The sequence below is a fragment of the Syngnathus leptorhynchus genome, chromosome 2 (genome assembly GCF_054491065.1).
Source record: "Syngnathus leptorhynchus isolate UIUO chromosome 2, UIUO_Slep, whole genome shotgun sequence".
Classification (NCBI taxonomy): Eukaryota; Metazoa; Chordata; class Actinopteri; order Syngnathiformes; family Syngnathidae; genus Syngnathus; species Syngnathus leptorhynchus.
Window position 1 is genome coordinate 25,451,109 of NC_141196.1, and position 19,538 is coordinate 25,470,646.

At 37.9% G+C, this 19,538-nt stretch overlaps 1 protein-coding gene and 1 long non-coding RNA gene across 4 annotated transcripts; one reads left to right on the forward strand and one right to left on the reverse strand.

Annotated features, from left to right (window-relative positions):
• Positions 1–8,321: 8,321 nt before the first annotated feature.
• On the forward strand, positions 8,322–14,111 carry LOC147061340 (uncharacterized). The gene is made up of 5 exons (XM_085905411.1): positions 8,322–10,068; positions 10,342–10,413; positions 10,488–10,634; positions 10,744–10,947; positions 11,587–14,111. Exons 1-5 carry the CDS (start codon positions 9,745–9,747, stop codon positions 11,587–11,589), a joined length of 750 nt encoding a protein of 249 aa, XP_085761537.1. The 5' UTR covers positions 8,322–9,744; the 3' UTR covers positions 11,590–14,111.
• A 1,087-nt stretch (positions 14,112–15,198) lies between these two features.
• Positions 15,199–18,561, reverse strand: LOC147061341 (uncharacterized). Of its 3 annotated transcripts, XR_015065463.1 has the most exons (7): positions 18,223–18,558; positions 17,622–17,801; positions 17,423–17,520; positions 17,200–17,286; positions 16,830–16,954; positions 15,838–16,681; positions 15,199–15,632 (listed from the first exon to the last, which is right to left on the reverse strand). It is a non-coding gene; the product is annotated as an uncharacterized LOC147061341 (long non-coding RNA). The 3 variants fall into 3 exon arrangements; XR_015065464.1 differs by having other exon boundaries at positions 15,199–16,681; positions 17,622–17,675; positions 18,223–18,561; XR_015065462.1 differs by having other exon boundaries at positions 15,199–16,681; positions 18,223–18,553.
• Between the last annotated feature and the right edge of the window lie 977 nt (positions 18,562–19,538).

The following is a 19,538-nucleotide window of genomic DNA, read 5'->3' on the forward strand; positions in this document are numbered from 1 at the left end:
CTTACTAGCTATCTTTTTGACTGTTTTTTTCTTGTTGACTAATATTTGTTGCGTATGTACTGTTTTTACTCGCTTAGTGGTTTTCTTGCATACTGTTTTTTCTAAAATTCAAGAGTTTTTAATCGCCATGTTTAAGCGTGCCAAAAAAGGAATTTGACTCCGGTACATCACAGTCTCTGTTCAACATTTAGGTGAGTAACAACACTCAGGAAATTTGAAAAATGACAAATATTCTCAAACATCCCCTGATCTTAAACTCCCAGGAGGGCAAGGAAAAACTCAAAACTCCAACTAGGGGAAATGAGAAACCTTCAGAAGAGAAGACAGATGGGAGGGTCCCTCTTCCGTGATGACCAGGCTGCAATGGATGCAGAGAGGACACAGACTACAAACAGTGTAGACAATTCAAAAAAGGTGTGGACAGCAGGATGTTATTGCACAGCAATGACTCTGAGACTCTTAAGAGTGGTGTGAGTTCATCAGAGCAACAGCCTAGGGGAAGAAGCTGTCTCTCAATGTACATATTCACCTGGAGTTTCCAATTTTTGTAACCTATTTGTATTGTTCCAACTTCAACAGGTTACGCTCAATCCCACTTCATGTATACATCATTCATTTGACAGCGTTTTTCCTTTCTAATTTATTAATTTTGCCACCAATTCAACCCATTTCAACATTTAGCTCATGCATCTTATGCCTACCTACTCTACAACTTCTCACTTAATAATTTGAAATTTATAACTTTGAAATTCATGTCAAATCATATGAAATTTGCTTTTTCCTTCTAATTCCTTCATTATTTGGCAAATTAAACCTGTTCCAACTTTCAACATATTTCTGTAGCATTCCCCAAATCTTTAAATATAATTATCATTTTTTGCACTTAATGCAAAAAGCATTCCCCAAGATATTTTCAGCTTCTTCGCCTTCACACGCAATTTCTCCAGAAATTGCATTTTCTAGTTAGTGTGAAGGCGAAGGCCTTCACACTATTGTTATTCTACTTTATTTTTCTTCTTCTTATTATTATCCTACTTTATTCCTCCCACTTTTTTGACACCTAACTACTCCCACATGCTTTAACCGATTCACTCCATTCCAACTTTCACACGTTCCAAAAATTCACGGCATGACTGCTAGTATTTTATTTGTTCATAACATTTACCGTTTTTACATAATTAGCAAATTTGTGCCTTAAAATCCCCCATTCATTCTTAATGGCGCATTAGACACGAGCGACGTTCAAGTTCGAATTTTGTCACCTGACAACTTTTTTCATGATTTCTTTCCTTAACTCATTTATTTAACTCTTTTATTTTTTATTTATTTATTTTTCATTCATTGATTTAGTTATTCATTTAATTTTAAGTTAAAAACATCATTTTACCGTTTTAACGTTCACCATTTTAATTTCTTGATTAATAGCAACATTCCACCACAAAAAACATAGTCGCTGTGTAGCTCAGTGAGAAAACAATGGTCCCTGAACACGAGCCACGTCCGCGAGCGATTTCGAATCCTGCTTGGCCATAAATTTTTTTTCATTCATTCAATTTTAACACATCACTTTAATAATTACTTTCATCATCATCATTAATTTACCGTTTTTATTTTTCATTTAGTTATTCATTTAATTTTAAGTTAAAAACATAATTTTACCATTTTAACGTTCACCATTTTAATTTCTTGATTAATAGCAACATTCCACCACAAAAGACATATAGTCGCTGTTTAGCTCAGTGAGAAAACAATGGTCCCTAAACGCGATCCACGTCCGCGAGTGAGTTCGAATCCTGCTTGGCCATGATTTTTTTTTCATTCATTCAATTTTAACACATCACTTTAATAATTACTTTCATCATCATCATTAATTTACCGTTTTTATTTGATTTAATCATCATTATTAATTTACCATTTTTCTGTCATTTAATCATCATTTCGAGTCCCACAATAGTGTGAAGTGCCTTCGCCTTCACACGCAATTTCTCCAGAAATTGCCAATTCTAGTTAGTGTGAAGGCGAAGGCCTTCACACTATTGTTATTCTACTTTATTTTTCTTCTTCTTATTAGTGTGAAGGCGAAGGCCTTCACACTATTGTTATTCTACTTTATTTTTCTTCTTCTTCTTATTATTATCCTACTTTATTCCTCCCACTTTTTTGACACCTAACTACTCCCACATGCTTTAACCGATTCACTCCATTCCAACTTTCACACGTTCCAAAAATTCACGGCATGACTGCTAGTATTTTATTTGTTCATAACATTTACCGTTTTTGCATAATTAGCAAATTTGTGCCTTAAAATCCCCCATTCATTCTTAATGGCGCATTAGAAACGAGCGACGTTCAGGAGTGAGTTCAAATTTTGACATCTGACAACTTTTTTCACGATTTCTTTCCTTAACTCGTTTATTTAACTCTTTTATTTTTTATTTATTTATTTTCCGTTCATTCATTTAGTTATTCATTTAATTTTAAGTTAAAAACATCATTTTACCGTTTTTATTTCTTGTTTAATATCATCATTCCACCGCAGCAACACTAAGTCGCTGTTTAGCTCAGTAAGAAGACAATGGTCCATTGAACACGAGCCGCGTCCGCGAGCGAGTTCGAGTCCCGCTTGGCCATAATTTTTTTATTCATTAATTTTTCATTCATTCAATTTTAACACATTTTAATAATTATTTTCATCATTCATTTAGTTATTCATTTAATTTTAAGTTAAAAACATCATTTTACCGTTTTTACCGATTTCTTGTTTAATATCATCATTCCACCACAGCAACACTAAGCCGCTGTTTAGCTCAGTAAGAATACAATGGCGTTTGGAACACGAGCCACTTCCGCGAGGGCGTTCGATCCCGGTGGGCGATAATTTTTTTATTCATTAATTTTTCATTCATTCAATTTTAACACATTTTAATAATTATTTTCATCATCATTAATTTATTTTTTTTATTTTATTTAATCATCATTAATTTACCATTTTTATTTCATTTAATCATCATTTCGAGTCCCACAATAGTGTGAAGTGCCTTCGCCTTCACACGCAATTTCTCCAGAAATTGCCAATTCTAGTTATTAAACAATTTATTCCTCCCACTTTTTTGACACCTAACTACTCCCACATGCTTTAACCGATTCACTCCATTCCAACTTTCACACGTTCCAAAAATTCACGGCATGACTGCTAGTATTTTATTTGTTCATAACATTTACCGTTTTTGCATAATTAGCAAATTTGTGCCTTAAAATCCCCCATTCATTCTTAATGGCGCATTAGACACGAGCGACGTTCAAGTTCGAATTTTGTCACCTGACAACTTTTTTCATGATTTCTTTCCTTAACTCATTTATTTAACTCTTTTATTTTTTATTTATTTATTTTTCATTCATTGATTTAGTTATTCATTTAATTTTAAGTTAAAAACATCATTTTACCGTTTTAACGTTCACCATTTTAATTTCTTGATTAATAGCAACATTCCACCACAAAAAACACATAGTCGCTGTGTAGCTCAGTGAGAAAACAATGGTCCCTGAACACGAGCCACGTCCGCGTGTGAGTTCGAATCCTGCTTGGCCATAATTTTTTTTTCATTCATTCAATTTTAACACATCACTTTAATAATTACTTTCATCATCATCATTAATTTACCGTTTTTATTTTTCATTTAGTTATTCATTTAATTTTAAGTTAAAAACATAATTTTACCATTTTAACGTTCACCATTTTAATTTCTTGATTAATAGCAACATTCCACCACAAAAGACACATAGTCGCCGTTTAGCTCAGTGAGAAAACAATGGTCCCTAAACACGATCCACGTCCGCGAGCGAGTTCGAATCCTGCTTGGCCATGATTTTTTTTTCATTCATTCAATTTTAACACATCACTTTAATAATTACTTTCATCATCATCATTAATTTACCGTTTTTATTTGATTTAATCATCATTATTAATTTACCATTTTTCTGTCATTTAATCATCATTTCGAGTCCCACAATAGTGTGAAGTGCCTTCGCCTTCACACGCAATTTCTCCAGAAATTGCCAATTCTAGTTATTATCCTACTTTATTCCTCCCACTTTTTTGACACCTAACTACTCCCACATGCTTTAACCGATTCACTCCATTCCAACTTTCACACGTTCCAAAAATTCACGGCATGACTGCTAGTATTTTATTTGTTCATAACATTTACCGTTTTTGCATAATTAGCAAATTTGTGCCTTAAAATCCCCCATTCATTCTTAATGGCGCATTAGAAACGAGCGACGTTCAGGAGTGAGTTCAAATTTTGACATCTGACAACTTTTTTCACGATTTCTTTCCTTAACTCGTTTATTTAACTCTTTTATTTTTTATTTATTTATTTTCCGTTCATTCATTTAGTTATTCATTTAATTTTAAGTTAAAAACATCATTTTACCGTTTTTATTTCTTGTTTAATATCATCATTCCACCGCAGCAACACTAAGTCGCTGTTTAGCTCAGTAAGAAGACAATGGTCCATTGAACACGAGCCACGTCCGCGAGCGAGTTCGAGTCCCGCTTGGCCATAATTTTTTTATTCATTAATTTTTCATTCATTCAATTTTAACACATTTTAATAATTATTTTCATCATTCATTTAGTTATTCATTTAATTTTAAGTTAAAAACATCATTTTACCGTTTTTACCGATTTCTTGTTTAATATTATCATTCCACCACAGCAACACTAAGCCGCTGTTTAGCTCAGTAAGAATACAATGGCGTTTGGAATACGAGCCACTTCCGCGAGGGAGTTCGATCCCGGTTGGCGATAATTTTTTTATTCATTAATTTTTCATTCATTCAATTTTAACACATTTTAATAATTATTTTCATCATCATTAATTTATTATTTTTATTTTATTTAATCATCATTAATTTACCATTTTTATTTCATTTAATCATCATTTCGAGTCCCACAATAGTGTGAAGTGCCTTCGCCTTCACACGCAATTTCTCCAGAAATTGCCAATTCTAGTTAGTGTGAAGGCGAAGGCCTTCACACTATTGTTATTCTACTTTATTTTTCTTCTTATTATTATTAAACAATTTATTCCTCCCACTTTTTTGACACCTAACTACTCCCACATGCTTTAACCGATTCACTCCATTCCAACTTTCACACGTTCCAAAAATTCACGGCATGACTGCTAGTATTTTATTTGTTCATAACATTTACCGTTTTTGCATAATTAGCAAATTTGTGCCTTAAAATCCCCCATTCATTCTTAATGGCACATTAGACACGAGCGACGTTCAGGAGTGAGTTCAAATTTTGACATCTGACAACTTTTTTCATGATTTCTTTCCTTAACTCGTTTATTTAACTCTTTTATTTTTTATTTATTTATTTTCCATTCATTCATTTAGTTATTCATTTAATTTTAAGTTAAAAACATCATTTTACCGTTTTAACGGCATTTACCGTTTTTATTTCTTGTTTAATATCACCATTCCACCGCAGCAACACTAAGCCGCTGTTTAGCTCAGTAAGAAGACAATGATCCTAAGAATACGAGCCACGTCCGCGAGCGAGTTCGAGTCCCGGTTGGCCATAATTTTTTTATTCATTAATTCTTCATTCATTCAATTTTAACACATTTTAACAATTATTTTCATCATTCATTTAGTTTTTCATTTAATTTTAAGTTAAAAACATCATTTTACCGTTTTAACGGCATGTACCATTTTTATTTCTCGTTTAATATCATCATTCCACCACAGCAACACTGAGCCGCTGTTTAGCTCAGTAAGAAGAGACTGGAATTTGAAGCACGAGCGCTGTTCCCGTGCGAGTTCGAATCCGGCTTGACCAATATTTTTTTTTCATTCATTCAATTTTAACACATCACTTTAATAATTATTTTCATCATCATCATTAATTTAACATTTTTATTTTATTTAATCATCAATTTACCAATTTTATGTCATTTAATCATCATTTCGAGTCCCACAATAGTGTGAAGTGCCTTCGCCTTCACACGCAATTTCTCCAGAAATTGCCAATTCTAGTTATTATTATCCTACTTTATTCCTCCCACTTTTTTGACACCTAACTACTCCCACATGCTTTAACCGATTCACTCCATTCCAACTTTCACACGTTCCAAAAATTCACGGCATGACTGCTAGTATTTTATTTGTTCATAACATTTACCGTTTTTGCATAATTAGCAAATTTGTGCCTTAAAATCCCCCATTCATTCTTAATGGCGCATTAGAAACGAGCGACGTTCAGGAGTGAGTTCAAATTTTGACATCTGACAACTTTTTTCACGATTTCTTTCCTTAACTCGTTTATTTAACTCTTTTATTTTTTATTTATTTATTTTCCGTTCATTCATTTAGTTATTCATTTAATTTTAAGTTAAAAACATCATTTTACCGTTTTTATTTCTTGTTTAATATCATCATTCCACCGCAGCAACACTAAGTCGCTGTTTAGCTCAGTAAGAAGACAATGGTCCATTGAACACGAGCCACATCCGCGAGCGAGTTCGAGTCCCGCTTGGCCATAATTTTTTTATTCATTAATTTTTCATTCATTCAATTTTAACACATTTTAATAATTAGTGTGAAGGCGAAGGCCTTCACACTATTGTTATTCTACTTTATTTTTCTTCTTCTTCTTATTATTATCCTACTTTATTCCTCCCACTTTTTTGACACCTAACTACTCCCACATGCTTTAACCGATTCACTCCATTCCAACTTTCACACGTTCCAAAAATTCACGGCATGACTGCTAGTATTTTATTTGTTCATAACATTTACCGTTTTTGCATAATTAGCAAATTTGTGCCTTAAAATCCCCCATTCATTCTTAATGGCGCATTAGACACGAGCGACGTTCAAGTTCGAATTTTGACATCTGACAACTTTTTTCATGATTTCTTTCCTTAACTCATTTATTTAACTCTTTTATTTTTTATTTATTTATTTATTTTTCATTCATTGATTTAGTTATTCATTTAATTTTAAGTTAAAAACATCATTTTACCGTTTTAACGGCATTTACCGTTTTTATTTCTTGTTTAATATCATCATTCCACCGCAGCAACACTAAGCCACCGTTTAGCTCAGTAAGAAGACAATGGTCCTTTGAACACGAGCCACGTCCGTGAGCGAGTTCGATCCCGGTTGGTGATAATTTTTTTATTCATTAATTTTTCATTCATTCAATTTTAACACATTTTAATAATTATTTTCATCATTCATTTAGTTATTCATTTAATTTTAAGTTAAAAACATCATTTTACCGTTTTAACGGCATTTACCGTTTTTATTTCTTGTTTAATATCATCATTCCACCGCAGCAACACTAAGCCACCGTTTAGCTCAGTAAGAAGACAATGGTCCTTTGAACACGAGCCACGTCCGTGAGCGAGTTCGATCCCGGTTGGTGATAATTTTTTTATTCATTAATTTTTCATTCATTCAATTTTAACACATTTTAATAATTATTTTCATCATTCATTTAGTTATTCATTTAATTTTAAGTTAAAAACATCATTTTACCGTTTTAACGGCATGTACCATTTTTATTTCTCGTTTAATTGCATCATTCCACCAGTATAGCACTAAATCGGTGTTTAGCTCAGTAAGAAGACAATGGCGCTCTGAACACGAGCTACTTCCACGAGGGCGTTCGAATCCCGCTTGGCCATTATTTTTTTATTCATTAATTTTTCATTCATTCAATTTTAACACATTTTAATAATTATTTTCATCATCATCATTACATTATTATTTTTATTTTATTTAATCATCATCAATTTACCATTTTTATTTCATTTAATCATCATTTCGAGTCCCACAATAGTGTGAAGTGCCTTCGCCTTCACACGCAATTTCTCCAGAAATTGCCAATTCTAGTTTTATTTAATCATCAATTTACCAATTTTATGTCATTTAATCATCATTTAGAGTCCCACAATAGTGTGAAGTGCCTTCGCCTTCACACGCAATTTCTCCAGAAATTGCCAATTCTAGTTATTATCCTACTTTATTCCTCCCACTTTTTTGACACCTAACTACTCCCACATGCTTTAACCGATTCACTCCATTCCAACTTTCACACGTTCCAAAAATTCACGGCATGACTGCTAGTATTTTATTTGTTCATAACATTTACCGTTTTTGCATAATTAGCAAATTTGTGCCTTAAAATCCCCCATTCATTCTTAATGGCGCATTAGACACGAGCGACGTTCAAGTTCGAATTTTGACATCTGACAACTTTTTTCATGATTTCTTTCCTTAACTCATTTATTTAACTCTTTTATTTTTTATTTATTTATTTTTCATTCATTCATTTAGTTATTCATTTAATTTTAAGTTAAAAACATCATTTTACCGTTTTAACGGCATTCACCATTTTTATTTCTTGTTTAATACCATCATTTCACCGTACAAACACTAAGTCGCTGTTTAGCTCAGTAAGAATACAATGGCGTTTGGAAGACGAGCCACTTCCGCGAGGGCATTCGATCCCGGTTGGCGATAATTTTTTTATTCTTTAATTTCTCATTCATTCAATTTTAACACATTTTAATAATTATTTTCATCATCATCATCATCAATGCCGTGCCATTTTTATTTTATTTAATCATCAATTTACCATTTGTATGTCATTTAATCATCATTTTGAGTCCCACAATAGTGTGAAGTGCCTTCGCCTTCACACGCAATTTCTCCAGAAATGGCCAATTCTAGTTATACATGCATTTATCACGTCGCGCCTGGACTACTGTAATGCATTATTCTCTGGTCTTCCCAAGTCCAGCATCAAAAGTCTACAGTTAGTACAAAATGCTGCTGCAAGGCTGCTCTCACGGACAAGAAAATTTGATCACATCACCCCAATATTAGCCAATTTACACTGGCTCCCGGTCCATTTAAGATGTGACTTCAAGGTTCTTCTATTAACCTATAAATCATTGCATGGCTTAGCGCCTTCATATCTCGTCGACTTAGTTTTTCCTTATGTTCCGTCTCGTAACCTTCGTTCGCAAAACGCTAGTCTTCTAGTGACACCGAGGGCCAAGAAAATGTCTGCAGGGGCTAGAGCATTTTCTATTCGGGCTCCAGAGCTCTGGAATGCCCTGCCAATGGATATTAGAACTGCTACCTCAGTAGAAATATTTAAGACACGTTTAAAGACGTATTTCTATGATGTGGCCTTTAATTAACCTGTAGTAGCCGATTCGGCTGGAGTTTGTTTTTGCTCCCTCTCCTCGACCCCACTCCCCCCACCCCTCCCCGGCTGGGGAGGTGGTTAGGTGACACCCAAGCTGACGACGGCTATCTAGATTCTCGTGGACCAATTCAGCATGAGGGAACTGCAGCGGAATACACTCCTAGAGGACACTGCCAGGACAATCGAAGGCACCTCCGACAGCTCTTCGCTTTGGCCTGGACATCCACTTTTTGATTTCCATATTATGTATTTTATGTGCCCTCTTTGCATCCATTGCAGCCTGGTGATCCTGAAAGGGGGATCCTTCCATCCTTCTCAAGGTTTCTCATTTTTCCCCTGGTAGGGGTTTTTGAGTTTTTCCTTGCCCTTTTGGGAGCCCAAGATCAGGGGATGCTTTGAGAATAATTGTCAATTGATTGTCTATGTGAAGCCCTTTGAGACTGCTTGTGATTTAGGGCTATACAAATAAACTTGACTTGACTTGTGCTGATGATGGCACCTTGTCCATGCAAGGACAGCACAACAATGTGTCTGTTGCCCTCTGTGACGACAAGAAGGCATATAAAGTTGTTCTGTTTGAGCACCTGGCAGCCCTCGTCACAGAGGGCAACAGTTACATTTTTTTAAACTTTGGTGTGGACGAACGGGGCCTTGTGCTCCTCACCAAACCCGGCTCCAAAATTTTTATCGGGGCTCAAGTCACCACCAGCCTGGAATTGGAAGAAGAGGCCAGGGCCCTCGTATACCCTGACTCAGTGGTATCATCTCCTCAGGAGGTAGTGAGAAAGCTTCCTGAGGAGATGGTGTCACTTGATGGCATCATAAGCGATGTGAGTTACCTGCACCCACAAATGCACATATACACACATGTATTTGTGTACATCTGTGAAGACATGATGCATGTGCAATGATGTACATGCATGTGCATGCTAAGCCCCACCCACACACACACACACAAAATCATTGAAATCCTCTGTTTAGTACTAAGGTACCAAAAGTTGTTGTTGTTTTTTTTGTCATCGTTAAGGTTGTGTACACAGACACGACACGCTCATTGTCAAACACAATTATTGTAATTGGGATATCAATTTGGTCCACTTTAGATGCGTCCAATCCGCATGGTTTGCCAGAGAGGCAACCACCTTGTGCCGTTTCGGAGTGTGACGCTGAAAAAGGTAAGTAGCCATTTGTACGTCACGTTTTGTAGCACTTTGCACACATACTTATATGCATTTTTAAACAACTGCAGGATGAAGCCTCTGTCAAAATTGGCCTCTGGCGGGAGGCCAATCTCGTGGAGCTGAAGGTCTGCGCTTCCTTCCGATTCACTCATCTGAGTGCTCGGGTGAATGATTCGGGAGTGATGCTCCACTCCACAGTTTACACAGAAGTAGAGGTTAGTAAATGGCTTCACATATCTGTACTTTGTTGTTTTCCACCATTGGTAAACATTGTTATCCATTCATCAAAACTAATTTGATTGTTGTTGTTTTTTTATTCAACAGGCCTGCAACTCCAGCCTCTCTTTCAACATTTTAGGGATCCATTATGGGGAAGAGCTGGTGGAGGTCCTGTCAAATACAGGAGACGTCACTAGTATCAATCTTGACGTCTGGAAACTGACATTCACCCAGCCCCCCCATATCCCACAAGATGGCATCCCCGTCATTGTCACGCGTGTCCAGGGCGCTGTGACAAAGATTGAATGTGTGAGTGAATGAATGAATGAATGTTGTTGCATATTTGAATGACTGGTTGACAGGAAGGTTGAAGGAATGGTGATACGTAAATGTTTAATACAGTAATCCCTCCTACTTCGCGGCTTCAACTATCGCGGCTTCGCTGTATCGCGGGTTTTCAAAAATGCGTAAATTAATTATTTTATCGCAGAAATTTCATCATTTCACGAGGTTTCGCGGCCACTTGAGTTTCTTCATTTTCCTTTAATAATGATAGCTTACGTTTAAAAGTCGTTTTCTTGTTTTGAAATGAATAAATTAAAGAGTCAGTACAGTATACTTTATCGTCACATGTGACTTCAGGGCGTTCTCTCCACCGGCGGTGGCCTTCATCTGGACATAGCGATACACTGTTAGTCTCGTCGCTAAGGCATGAATGCGGAGCGCACAGTCCATTGATATGAAAGTCCCCTAGCAGCGAGCTGGTTGATGTCAGCGATAAAAATAGAATATCTTATGGCTAAATTATGGCTCATACTTCAAAAAAATCTAGTTTCTATTTCGCGGAAATTCCCATTTCGCGGGTGGGTCTGGAACGTAACCCCCGCGAAGTAGGAGGGATTACTGTATTGAAGTTTCTAACAAAGTGTCCTTTTGTGTTCCTTTTAGTGATAATAACACCTCAAGGTCGGTGAGGAACGAGAACAACACCACGTCCAGGTGGTCGGGCTGCGAGAGGAAAACACCCCACTCCAGACCACAGTGATGACACCTCGACGGGGAGGAGATGGCCATCGACCAATCATCACGCAATATTTTGCATGCTTTAATATTCAAATTGTGTTTCTTTAAAACTGGGCAACCCGGAAGAATGTGTCGTGTTTTGGTGGTTACAAAAACGCACGAGTTTTAGTGTGAGGGACCCGGGACCCAGGCCTGTATTAGTGCGCTTTGTTAGGAATAAACAATACGTAAATTTGTTCTGATTGATCTACTGGTCTTCTCTTTGACAGAACAAATTCGCAAAATTGTTAGGTGCACCAGTGTGTGGATTGGGACATAGAAACTTGTGTTAAGTGTTGATCGCAATTTGGAGTCAGATCAATAGCTAAAAATCCATATCCTATCTCTTATTTAATGCGTTTGTGGATTTGTTTGTGAGCTTCTTCACATTCACATCATTCAGCACATTCAAATCATATTAGGAACATTTTCAAAATTCCCAAATTCTCCAAAATATCGTTTTTCAACTCAAATCTCTACATTTTTTAACCGATTCTACCCGTTCCAACTTTCAACTGTACATCATTTTCTTACCTATTCCAAAACCTCCCACTTACCAAAAATTCCACATTTTTCAACCAATTCAACCCATTCCAACTTTCAATTGTAATTCCAAATTTTAAATTTGACCAAATTCCAAATTTTGTTTTTTCTACTCTAATTTCTACATTTTTCAACACATTCAACCCATTCCAACTTTCAATTGTAATTCCATATTTGAAATTTGACCACATTCCAAAATTTCGTTTTTCTACTCTAATTTCTACATTTTTCAACACATTCAAACTTTCAATTGTAATTTCAAATTTGAAATTGACCAAATTCTCCAAAATTTCCTTTTTCCACTCTTAATTTTTGCATCATTCAACCGATTCAGCTGGTTTCAACATCATTCTGCAGCATTCCGCAAGTATTTATTCAACTTACTTGACGCACCGTGTGGTCCATGGCAATGCGTGTGTGGTGTCCCTCAGGGATCGGTACTAGGACCAATTCTATTTAATATTTATATGACTCCGCTTGGGAACATAATACGTAAATATAATATTAGCTTTCAATGTTACGCGGATGACACCCAATTATATATGCCATTATCAATGACAGATCCGTGGGACTGTTGTAATCTTGAGGCATGCCTTGCGGAGATCAAGCAATGGATGTCTCTCAACTTCCTTCGTCTGAACCCAGATAAAACTGAAATGTTGATAATTGGTCCAGCTCGTTATCAACATCTATTTAAGGAAACCGCTATAACTCTAGATAACCGTACTATCACTCAGAGTGATACTGTAACTAATCTCGGGGTAATATTTGACCAAACGCTCTCCTTTCAAAAGCACATTAAGAATATAACCAGAATAGCATTTTTTCACCTTCGTAATATTGCTAAGATTCGCCCAATCCTCTCGACCGGTGATGCCGAAATTATTATACATGCATTTATCACGTCGCGCCTGGACTACTGTAATGCATTATTCTCTGGTCTTCCCAAGTCCAGCATCAAAAGTCTACAGTTAGTACAAAATGCTGCTGCAAGGCTGCTCTCACGGACAAGAAAATTTGATCACATTACCCCAATATTAGCCAATTTACACTGGCTCCCGGTCCATTTAAGATGTGACTTCAAGGTTCTTCTATTAACCTATAAATCATTGCATGGCTTAGCGCCTTCATATCTCGTCGACTTAGTTTTTCCTTATGTTCCGTCTCGTAACCTTCGTTCGCAAAACGCTAGTCTTTTAGTGACACCGAGGGCCAAGAAAATGTCTGCAGGGGCTAGAGCATTTTCTATTCGGGCTCCAGAGCTCTGGAATGCCCTGCCAATGGATATTAGAACTGCTACCTCAGTAGAAATATTTAAGACACGTTTAAAGACGTATTTTTATGATGTGGCCTTTAATTAACCTGTAGTAGCCGATTCGGCTGGAGTTTGTTTTTGCTCCCTCTCCCCGACCCCACTCCCCCCACCCCTCCCCGGCTGGGGAGGTGGTTAGGTGACACCCAAGCTGACGACGGCTATCTAGATTCTCGTGGACCAATTCAGCATGAGGGATCTGCAGCGGAATACCCTCCTAGAGGACACTGCCAGGACAATCGAAGGCACCTCCGACAGCTCTTCGCTTTGGCCTGGACATCCACTTTTTGATTTCCATATGATGTATTTTATGTGCCCTCTTTGCATCCATTGCAGCCTGGTGATCCTGAAAGGGGGATCCTTCCATCTGTGGTCCCTTCTCAAGGTTTCTCATTTTTCCCCTGGTAGGGGTTTTTGAGTTTTTCCTTGCCCTTTTGGGAGCCCAAGATCAGGGGATGCTTTGAGAATAATTGTCAATTGATTGTCTATGTGAAGCCCTTTGAGACTGCTTGTGATTTAGGGCTATACAAATAAACTTGACTTGACTTGACTTAACTTCTTCACCTTCACACGCAATTTCTCCAGGAATTGCCAATTCTAGTATTTATTTGTCCTTCAACTAGATGCCAAAACAACCAGCAGTAGACAATGATTTAATTGTTACAGTTCTCTGCTCATCAAAAGAGGCCATATTTGAAAATGCCAACATAGCGACTCCAAGCGCTACTGTGTGGACAGATCTGAGTGACCAGTTGGAAAAGAAGATGTCTGCAAAGGCTCTGTACACCTTTGTAAAAACAAACCGACACAATATCTGGTCAGCTCTGGGATTCAGTCATGATGAACCTGATCCTGAAACTAGCAGTGAAGCAAGCTCGGAATCAGGTCCTGAACTGCCATTTCAGCTTCATATTCCTTCTGACAAGTGGATGGAATTTATTCCGAAAAAGGCTGAATACAAAGATAAGAACAGTCGAACCCAAAAAAGAAACTATACCATTTTGAAGCCTGGCACCTGGACCCACATCATAAATGAACACATCTGGAAAACACTCAAAGTTCCTTGCACATTTGTTTTTAAAAGAGCCAAGGTCTATCCATCGGTCTCAAATAATTATATTGAAATCAGAGGATACTGCAAGGAGTGTCATGGCCTTCTCAACATAAATTGTGGCAGAGAGCCAGAAATTAACAGCCCAATAATTTTGAACTGTTTCATTAAGAACCGTGATGACTCCCTTCACACTGGTAGCTCAAAGCGGTTTCTATCTGGACAGTTGCGTGAGCAGGTAGCCAAGGAATTTTGTGAGGGCAGGATGGAACCACATGTATGGCGAGCATCACAGGCAAATAAACTGATGGACTTCGGAGACTCTGAGCCAAGCCACCTGCCAAATTTGGCCACCCTGCGCAAGGCAAAGCAAGAGAAAAATGATTTGGCATTAGGTGACAAAAATCCAATTTTCTCATGGCAGATGTTGAAATACAGTTCACCTCACAGTGACAGCATCAAAGACATTGGACTTGACAAGTTTTTCTGTCACTATTGGAGTTGTTAGGATACGGATTTTAGCTATTGATCTGACTCCAAATTGCGACCAACACTTAACACAAGTTTCTATGTCCCAATCCACACACTGGCGCACCTAACAATTTTGCGAGTTCGTTCTGTCAAAGAGAAGACCAGTAGATCAATCAGACCAAATTTACCAAATGTTTATTCCTAACAAAGCGCACTAATACAGGCCTGGGTCCCGGGTCCCTCACACTAAAACTCGTGCGTTTTTGTGACCACCAAAAGACGACACATTCTTCCGGGTTGCCCAGTTTTAAAGAAACACAATATGAATATTAAAGCATGCAAAATATTGTGTGATGATTGGTCGATGGTCATCTCCTCCCCGTCGAGGTGTCATCACTGTGGTCAGGGGGTTGGTTGTTTTCCTCTCGAAGCCCAACCACCTGGACGTGGTATTGTTCTTTGTTCTCGTTCCTCACCGACCTTGAGGTGTTATCGTCTGGTACTCCCTTCGTTCCGTACCGTCCCGTACTCCCTTCCTGGGCCTGTTCCATAACTCTTAGAAAAAAACAAGTTCATGGAGTGTGCCTGCACATTCCTCACCCCCCACCAATCCACACAAGCACTCCAATACTAGATATTATATTGATATGATTATATGTTTCACACAACCTTAAAAAATATGTTTGCTAACCGCTGAAAGCACATTTCCCTTTAGAGTCAAACACAAATGCATGTGTACAAGAGCTTAAAGAAATCTCACCCAATATTATGTGTTGATGCAACTGGCTCAATAGTTAAAAAACTGGCAGGTGCATCTGTTCCTAAAGAAGCAGTGAGTGACTTTTCTCTGGCGATTCTTGGAGCTCTCGTCAAAGCTTTTACCCCTCATCCTGACCTGAAGAGCTACATCAATGAGTGCTTTAACATTTCATGTGGGAATCAACCTGGACATCTACCCCCATGTTTTGTCAGGGTAGATGTAGCACACTGTATTAAGATGATCTGCCGATGGGATTGCCTGAAAAAAAAACACCTCGTGTTAAGGATTTCTTTGTCAGGTCAATAGCACAGCTTCTTAAGTCACAATGTTTGCAACATGCAAAAGAACTTCTTCGTTCTATCACCATTGTGGCACTGAGTGAGACAGAGGGTAATGACAATTCTGGAGCCCCTATCCCATCAGAAAAGTCCAAGAAATACTTGAGAGCGCAAATTGCAGAAGAATTTGTCAAGAAGGAGGACGTTGAGGGACAAGAACCAGGTGATGCATTAAATCAGCACATCCAGACTAATGTCCGACAGTGGGTGACAGAAATATGTGAGGAGAGCAGGTCACTTGCCATGGCTGATGGGGATCGGGACAACATCCACTTCCTCCCTGAGATCATTCCCCACATAACAAGACTTGGAAGTTACTTGCCACTCTGGACAGCAATAATGGTCCCTCTCTTTAAAAGCACCAGCATCACTGCAAGTTCCGCGGCTGTTGAAGCAGAGTTCAAAAACATAAAAAAAGGCCTTTTCAAGCATGAAAGCCTACCCATTCGTGTGGACCGGTTTGTTGCTCGTCATCTTTCCTTCATTGAGGGAAACATGCGGATTTGCTGTGCAAAACAAAAAGGTGAAAAAGATGCGTGTGATGCCACGACTGTCAAAGAGCCTGACAATGTCTGCACTACTTCTCAAACTGAAGTAGTAAACAAAAGGGAAACAAAATCTCATACTGGAGGGGAGCCAGATGCATCTACTCACAGTCTTCCAATGGATGACAATGCAGTTGAAAACTGGAGAGGTTTAGCGGTCCCACCGAAAAAAAGAAAGACAACTTCATATCTCTCTCCTTGTCCTGAATGGCTGCATATTGATTCACAAGTGAGCTGGAAAAAAGTCAAGGTACCATTGTTGAAAAACGGGAACCATCAACAGCCTGTTAAACTTCGCACATCAAAAGTGTCTGTGCTCAATACTTGTGCATTTGATGCTGTCTGTCAATGCTTATGCTGTTCTTTCTGTGAAAGTTCTATATTTGAAAAGACTGTTCTGAACTATGAACGTGGGAACCAATTCCTCCACCTGGTGAAAACCATCACAACACAGGGTGTGAACCCACAGGTATACTCACTGAGGGCAGAACTGCTGGGAGAAATATTCAAACCTGTCCTCCTGACCTCTGGTGCTCTCCAAATTGATGCACAATGCCACGTCTCCACTGTAATTGAGAGCGCAATGAGGAATATTCCAAGTGTTTATTTGATAAGACAATGCTCCTCACAGTACTGCAAATTAGGCCAACAAGTAATAAGGCAAGTTTCACTTGTTTATGTAAACATTGCTCTCCTGCAGACCTGCGGCATGGCTCATCTTCAGACTGCTGCTGAAAAGGAACTCAGCCTTTCGGACTCTCTCTGCCTCAGGCCAATTGAAAATCCTTCCCAGTGTCCGTCTTCATTCAAAACACAGGACAACAGTACAGGCAAGGTTGTGTGTTCAGGTAATGTTACTCACAGCTACAAACTGGGAGAGTCTGTGTGGTTTGACACTGACCTTGGTAGCAGTTGCAAGGAAGTTACCTTACTTGAATTTCCCTCCAGTCTGGAGCTAAAAGAAAAGACTTTTACTTTGAGAGCAGTCATTGGCTTTGAACCAGGACCGACCCAGGATTCTCTTAGGCATTATGTGGCATACTGCAGGAGGACTGCATATGCCTGGGAGATCTATAATGACCTGAGAAGTGGAGTGAAAGCAGCATCAGTAAATACTAAGATCTTCCCACATGCTGTGTTCTACACAGTGCAGTGATGCATTGTTTGCTTTGTTGAAAAAAAAAAGTGTTGATAAGGTTCCCTTTGAAAAATAAAGTTATTTTTTCACGTTTTCAAGTTTATTTTTCTCGCTGTCATCAACTTCACATACATGTATTAATTGTTGCATTAATTAATGTTTTGGAACAGACATAGACTCACCAGGTAATTTAGGTTGCGGTGAACCTTTTTCACGTCAGATGTAATTGAAATAAATTATCATATAGGCTTATTGATAACAAGGAAATTAATCAATGAGCACGATAACACTAAAAGCCATTTCCCGCAGTGAAAGTTTTCTGTAAGCTAAAAAAAAAAAAAAAAAAGGCTAAGAACATATTTACCTTGTATTCGTCTTGCATCGGGAGCATTCAAAGAGATTGACATTCGCGACGACATACGGTGACATCATCGCTATAAATTAAATGTGTAATAACTAAAAAAAACAAGCAGCACAAACGAAAATTTTTGCTGCACAAACAAAGCTCAAACGAACGGTACCATTTTGGGTCCATTTGGAGAAAAAGGTGGGGCTGGGTGACGTCATCGCGAGACGTCGAATTCGGCGTCTGCTGCCAGCCACAAATGCCCAAATTTTGACAATTTTTCCTGGTCAACGGCTGTAAATGATTGCGTTGTTTAAAAAAGAACTTTATTTAACTATAATTTACCCTTTTAGATAATATTACGTCCCCAGTCACGTGCCGCGGAAATTACGTCACTAGGCGGAACTTCCGCCTAGATTCAAATCCGTGGGGGGGGGGGGGGTTACGTCGAATTCGGCGTCTGCTGCCTGCCACTAATGCCCGAAATATCTTTATTTTCTGCTTATAACTGGAACGTCTAGAGCGTACACGGTAAATACGACTCATTGTGTTTAAAGAGATTTACTTTTGTGTAGTTTGACTAAAGTTGTCGATGTAGCTAGCGTTCACATAGCAATAGCAATGTGTAGCTGTGTAGCTAACCCTAGCTGAAACGTAGTTGTATCTGTGAATGTTGGGTCAGGCTGAATGCTAATCTTCTATTTTATTCCTTTACATTCCACGGTGTTTGTTGGCTGTGTTTTCCACTGTAAGAAGAATAAAAATACAAATCAGTTGGAGGCTCGCATCATTCACCAGGAGCCACAATGGTTGGACGTTGGCGAAGATTTCTCAAGTGAGTACCCCTTTCTTCCTCTATTTATGTTAAACACCTCCTATTAAAACTTCCACTGGCTGCATACAGCCGTGTTTGATCCACCAACAGTATTGCAACTTGCAATTAACTCCTAGTGTCCTTCTCATTAATATAGAATGGTAGCAAATCCAAATTTGCCTGAGAACAAAAATAGATGAAATAAATTAAATAAGTCTTACTTGTTCCATTAAATAAATTAAGTAGGTCGTCTTCCCATTCCTTTTCAAACAAGTAAAGCCTGCCCTTTTTGTGTAGTAGTTTTTGCGTCTATTCCTAGTATTTATACAAAATCAAAATTTAAATGACTTTACTCATTCATTTATTTATTCAAACGATCCAAAGTTGTGTTGTGTAATTCACAACAAGTCTCATGTCAAAATAAATTAAATAAGTATTTTTCCCACTCCTTTTCAAACAAGTAAACTCTGCCTATTTTGTGTAGTAGATTTTCTGTTTATACCTAGTATTTATACGTCAT

What these genes read in the sequence shown, in the direction of transcription:
- LOC147061340 (XM_085905411.1), top strand. Translation starts at nt 9,745, where the DNA reads ATGCAAGGACAGCACAACAATGTGTCTGTTGCCCTCTGTGACGACAAG. An exon ending in TTGATGGCATCATAAGCGAT is followed by an intron (nt 10,069 to 10,341) that starts GTGAGTTACCTG and finishes GGTCCACTTTAG; the next exon opens with ATGCGTCCAATCCGCATGGT. An exon ending in CAGTTTACACAGAAGTAGAG is followed by an intron (nt 10,635 to 10,743) that starts GTTAGTAAATGG and finishes TTTATTCAACAG; the next exon opens with GCCTGCAACTCCAGCCTCTC.